Here is a 5,206-nt window from a genome sequence, read left to right as displayed (position 1 = left end):
ACTCACCTCAGCCTCCCAAAGGCGTGGGATTACAGGCTGAGCCACTGAGCCCGGCTCATGGGTGGGATTTGTAATCCAGTCTGTCCACACTGACGATGGCGACTGACTTTGTGGTCTGTATCTGCTTCCTCTTGCTGCTGTGACAAGTTACCACAAACATGAAATACAAAACCAGCACAGAATTTTTTTGTCTTACAGCTCTGAATGTCAGAGGTCAAGGGGTCAGTGGCAGCCAGTTGACTTTCTTGGGAAGCTCTGGGGGAGAATGTGTCCATGACCCGTGGCCCCTTCTGGCCTTCACATCATTCCGACCCAGACTTCCCTCCGTCACTGGGTCTCTCTGATCCTTCTGCTTATAAGGGACCTTCTGATGATCTCAGGAGCTCCAGGCTGTCCAGGGTCATCTCATACCTCAAGGTCTTTTACTCTGCAAAGACCCTTGTTTGGTTCTGTTTTGTTTTTTGAGTTGGAGTCTCATTCTGTCATCCAGGCTGAGTTGTAGTGGCACGCTCAGGGCCACCGCAGCCTCGACTTGCTGGGTTTGGGGGATCCTTCCGCCTTAGCCTCCTGAGTAGCTGGAACTACAGGCATTCGCCATCACGCCCCGCTAATTTTTTAAAAAATTATTGTAGAGATGAGGTTTTGCCAAGTTTCCCGGAGTGATCTCGAACCCCTGGGCTCAGGTAATCCACTCTCTTTGGCCTCCCAAAGTGCTGGTATTGCAGGCTTGAGCTACCCCACTGGCCTTGGTTTTGTTTTTTGATTAGGGGTCTTACTCCACCACCCCCCTGGAGTGCCGTGGTGCGATTCCGGCTCACCACAGCCTTGATATCCTGGGCTCAGGCAATCCTTCCACCTCAGCCTCCTGAGTAGCTGGGAATACAGGCACACACCGCCATGCCTGGCTAATTTTTCTTTCCTTTATTTATAGAGACAAAGTCTCACCCAGACTGGTCTCAGACTCCTGGGCTCAAGGAAACCTCCTGCCTCAGCCTCCCAAAGTGCTAGGACTACAGGTGCACATCACTACTCCCAGCTACATATTTTTTTTAAGTTTTTTGTAGAGACAGGGTCTCACTCTGTTGCCCAGACTGGTCTCAGGCTCCTGGGCTCAAGCGATCCTCCTACCTCAGCCTCCAAAAGTACTAGAATGACAGGCGTGAGCGGCCACACCAGGTCTGCCCTTAATGCAGAAGAATCCCTTCCAGTGTGAGTGTCTGTGTCACCCAGGGGGCAACCCCACTGGGGTTCATCTTTTTTTTTTTTGAGTTGGAGTCTCACTGGGTCCCCTAGACTGGAGTGCAGTGGCCGCTTGCAGCCACCGCAGCCTCGCCTGCTGGGCTCCGGCAATCCTTCCGCCTCAGCCTTCCGAGTAGCCGGAATTACAGGTGCGCGCTACCACGCCCAACTGATTTTTTGATTTATTGTAGAGATGAGGTCTCGCTGCCCAGGCGGGTCTTGAACCCGCGGGCTCAGGCAATCCACTCACCTCAGGCTCCCAAAGGCGCGGGATTACAGGCTGAGCCATGGAGCCCGGCTGGGGTTCATCTTAAGTTTGACTTGGGAATGCCACAGAAGCGCCTAGCAATGCTCTAGAAGGATCTGTGGAAGCTTCACATTAAGACAGGCGTGGCTGCCGCCTCCACTGTATGTATCCACCACCCACCAATATGCCCATGTCTCTCCTTTGCCCCGCAGGCCTGTGTTGCATCGAAATGTCCGCTACAACTGCAGAGTGATCTTTCTCAATAGGTGAGTATCCCCCACCCACCCACCCCGGGAGGATGGCCGGCCTGCCTCTCCCTGTCTCTCAGCTGGAGGGCTGTGGGGCCCTGGAAACCACTGCTGGGAGAAGCTTCTGGAAGGACCAGCCTCAGTGAGGGCCCCAGGCAGGGGATTCAAGGGACTTTGCTTCTCTAGGTCTCGGCCACCACTGCAGGCAGAAGAGAGAGGGACCCAGAGGGCGGAATTGGGAACACAGATCCTTGTTGCCTGGAGGCCTGGGTAGGAGGGAGGTCTCTGTGCAGACCCTGGTTGCCCGCTGCCAGCAAAGCGCACCCCGTCCAGGGCCAGGGTCATCACACACCTCAAGCGCACCCTGGCCAGGACTCAGCAACTGCTGTTGACCCCAGGAATGGGTGGAGCCCAGGGGCCTGCCTCGCAGACAGAAAGTTCCAGCACAGTGGGGGAAAGAGTCTTGCCTGGGGCCCTGTTTCTGAGGCGTCTCTGTGAAGCGTCACCTGATCCTTTGGGACAGTGACCACCGGCCACGTGCGCTTGTCTTGAGAGCCCGCGTGAGCAGCCCTGTCCCCTGCCCGCAGGAAGATTCTGCTTATCAGACCCAAGATGGCCTTGGCCAACGAAGGCAACTACCGCGAGCTGCGCTGGTTCACCCCGTGGTCTAGAAGTCGGTGAGTCCCAGTGCCTGATGCACAATGCGTGATGTGGGATGCTCCTGGCTGTTTATCAGGCTTCTCTGCAGAATGGGGACTCACTCCTGTCATCCCAGCACTCTGGGAAGTGGAGGCGGGAGAGTCACTTGAGCCCAGGACTTCAGGGCCAGCCTGGGCAGCATAGCAAGACCTCACCTCTACAAAAAAGTGTTAAAAATTAGCCAGGTGTGGTGGTGTGCACCTGTAGTCCCTGCTACTTGGGAAGCTGAGACAGAAGGATAGCTTGAGTCTAGGAGTTCAAGACCAGCCTGGGCAACATAGCAAGACCCCATCTCTACAATAAATAAAGAAAAATTAGCTAAGTATGGTGGCACATGCCTATAGTCCCTGCTACTGGGGAGGCTGAGGCAGAAGGATTGTCTGAGCCCAGGAGGTTGAGGCTGCAGTGAGCCGTGATTGTACCACTGCATACCGGTCTGGGAGACAGAGGGACATCTCAACTCAAAAAAAATATCTTGGCCTCGTGTGGTCCCAGATCAGGGAGAAGACACAGATATGGCTGCCCTGATGGTGCTGATTAAATTGCAGGCAGCCCAGCCGGGCGCAGTGGCTCCCACCTATAATCCCAGCACTTTGGGAGGCCGAGGTGAGAGGATTGCCTGAGCCCAGGGGTTTGAGGCCAGCCCGGGTAACTTGGCGAGACGTCATCTCTACAATAAACTTTTTAAAAGTTAGCTGGGCATGGTGGCGCATGCCTGTAGTTCCAGCTACATGGAAGGCTGAGGCAGAAGGATCACCAGAGCCCAGCAGGTTGAGGCTGGGGTGGCCGTGAGCATGCCGCTGCACTCCAGCCTGGGCGACAGAGCGAGACTCCGACTCAAAAAATAAATAAATAAAAGCAGTAAATTGCAGGCAGGTCATTTCAGATCACATGAACCTCAGTCACCCTCAGGGACCATCAGTCATTTTAGGTGAAGTGTCACTTCCGTCTTGAACCATCCCATGTGTCAGGGGTTCGCCCATGTGTCAATGGCTTCCTTGTTGGGGGCAGCGTGCTGTCGTGTGCATCAAAAGGGGTTAGCTGTGTCCCTGTGTCCACAAAGGGTCACAATGTGCAAGCCCAAATGTCCCCAGCTATTACCAAATGTCCCCTGGGAGGCAAGGTCACTCCCAGGTCCAAGTAGCTGGGACTACAGGTGTGCACCACCACACCTGGCTAATGTTTTTGATTTACTATAGTTGTAAGGTCTCACTATGTTGCCCAGGCTGGTCTTGAGTTCTTGGGCTCAAGCGATCCTCCCACTTCGGCCTCCCAAAGTGCTGGGATGATAGGTGTGAGCCACAGTACCTGGCATCAAGGTTAACTTTATGCAGCGTCCTACCCGGGAGGGCATCCGAGAGTCTCTGGGTCTCGCCCCACGGTCGTGTCCCTCCCTGTCTCCCATACAGTCATTCCTGATCTCCTTGTGCCCAATCCCATGACTTCAAAGCCCATGGACACTTAAGAGAAACGGGCAAATCCACCATCACAGGGAGAGATTTAAATTTGCCTGAATTCTCAGGCCGGGCACGGTGGCTCACACCTATAATCCCAGCACTGTGGGAGGCTGAGGCAAGAGGACTGCCTGAACCCAGGGGTTCGAGACCAGCCTGGGCAACTTGGCGAGACCTCGTCTCTACAATAAATAAAATAAAAAATTAACCGGGCGTGGTGGCGCATGCCTGTAGCTCCAGTACTTGGAAGGCTGAGGCAGAAGGATCGCCTGAGCCTAGCAGCTCGAGGCTGTGGTGGCCATGAGCGTGCCACTGCCCTCCAGCCTAGGCAATAGAGTGAGACTCCAACTCAAAAAATAAAATAAAATAAATTTGCCCGAATTCTCATTAACTGATGGACCAATATGTTAAACAAGGACATGTTGCCTTGGACAAGGATACTTTATAAACTTGGCTGCATGGAACCTCACCACCCCCAAACCGCAAGCCAGGAAGGGACACGTTCTTCTCAAGCACAGATTGAGCAATATGAGAGTGGCCCCATGCTCGGTGGTCCAGAAAGTCCCCAACATACGAATGAGTTCAGTTCCAAGAGTGTTCTTTTTTTATTTTTTTGAGTTAGAGTCTCACTCTCACCCAGACTGGAGTGCAGTGGCTGCTCCCGGTCACTGCAGCCTCGACCTACTGGGCTCCGGCGATCCTTCCAAGTAGCTGGAATTACAGGCGCGCGCTACCACGCCAGGCTAATTTTTTTTTATTTATTGTAGAGATGAGGTCTCACCAAGTTGCCCAGGCGGGTCTCGAACCCATGGGCGCAGGCAATTCACTCACCTCAGCCTCCCAGGGCGCGGGATTATAGGCTGAGCCACCGAGCCCGGCTAAGAGTGTGTTCTTAAGTCCATTTGTTGTAAGTCCGACAGAGTTAGTCTAGGTACCCAACTCACACAATCAGTTGTATAGTCCTGTATGTGTTTACCAAGCTATGTTGACACCTGGTGGAGAGAAATGATACATTAAAAAACAGTGACTGTGCATTGTTAAAGTTGTAACTTGAAGGTTTGTATGTAGAGGACTTACTGTATGACAATTCTTTTTTTCTTTTTCTTTTTTTTTGAGTTTGAGTCTCACCCCATTGCCCAGGCTGGAGCACAGTGGCACACTCACGGCCACCTCAGCATTGACCTGCTGGGCTCAGGTGATCCTTCCGCCTCCGCCTTCCAAGTAGCCAGAATTACAGGCGCGCACTACCACACCTGGCTAATTTTTTTTTTGAGTTGGAGTCTCACTCAGTCGCCCAGACTGGAGTGCAGTGGCTGCTC

General features: G+C 53.4%; 1 protein-coding gene across 1 annotated transcript in view; it reads left to right on the top strand.

Annotated features, from left to right (window-relative positions):
* Window positions 1-5,206, top strand: part of LOC103276627 (glutamine-dependent NAD(+) synthetase-like) — a 21,331-nt gene that overhangs the window by 5,729 nt on the left and 10,396 nt on the right. The window contains exons 4-5 of the mRNA XM_008074030.1: window positions 1,699-1,752; window positions 2,322-2,411. Of these exons, the coding sequence (XP_008072221.1) occupies window positions 1,699-1,752; window positions 2,322-2,411 (144 nt within the window). The remainder of the gene's footprint in view (window positions 1-1,698; window positions 1,753-2,321; window positions 2,412-5,206) is intronic.

This window comes from Carlito syrichta, unplaced genomic scaffold (genome assembly GCF_000164805.1).
Source record: "Carlito syrichta isolate Samal-C Ts95f unplaced genomic scaffold, Tarsius_syrichta-2.0.1 Scaffold316279, whole genome shotgun sequence".
Taxonomy (NCBI): domain Eukaryota; kingdom Metazoa; phylum Chordata; class Mammalia; order Primates; family Tarsiidae; genus Carlito; species Carlito syrichta.
The sequence above is the reverse complement of the archived record's forward strand: the minus strand, read 5'-3'. Positions and strand labels throughout refer to the sequence as shown.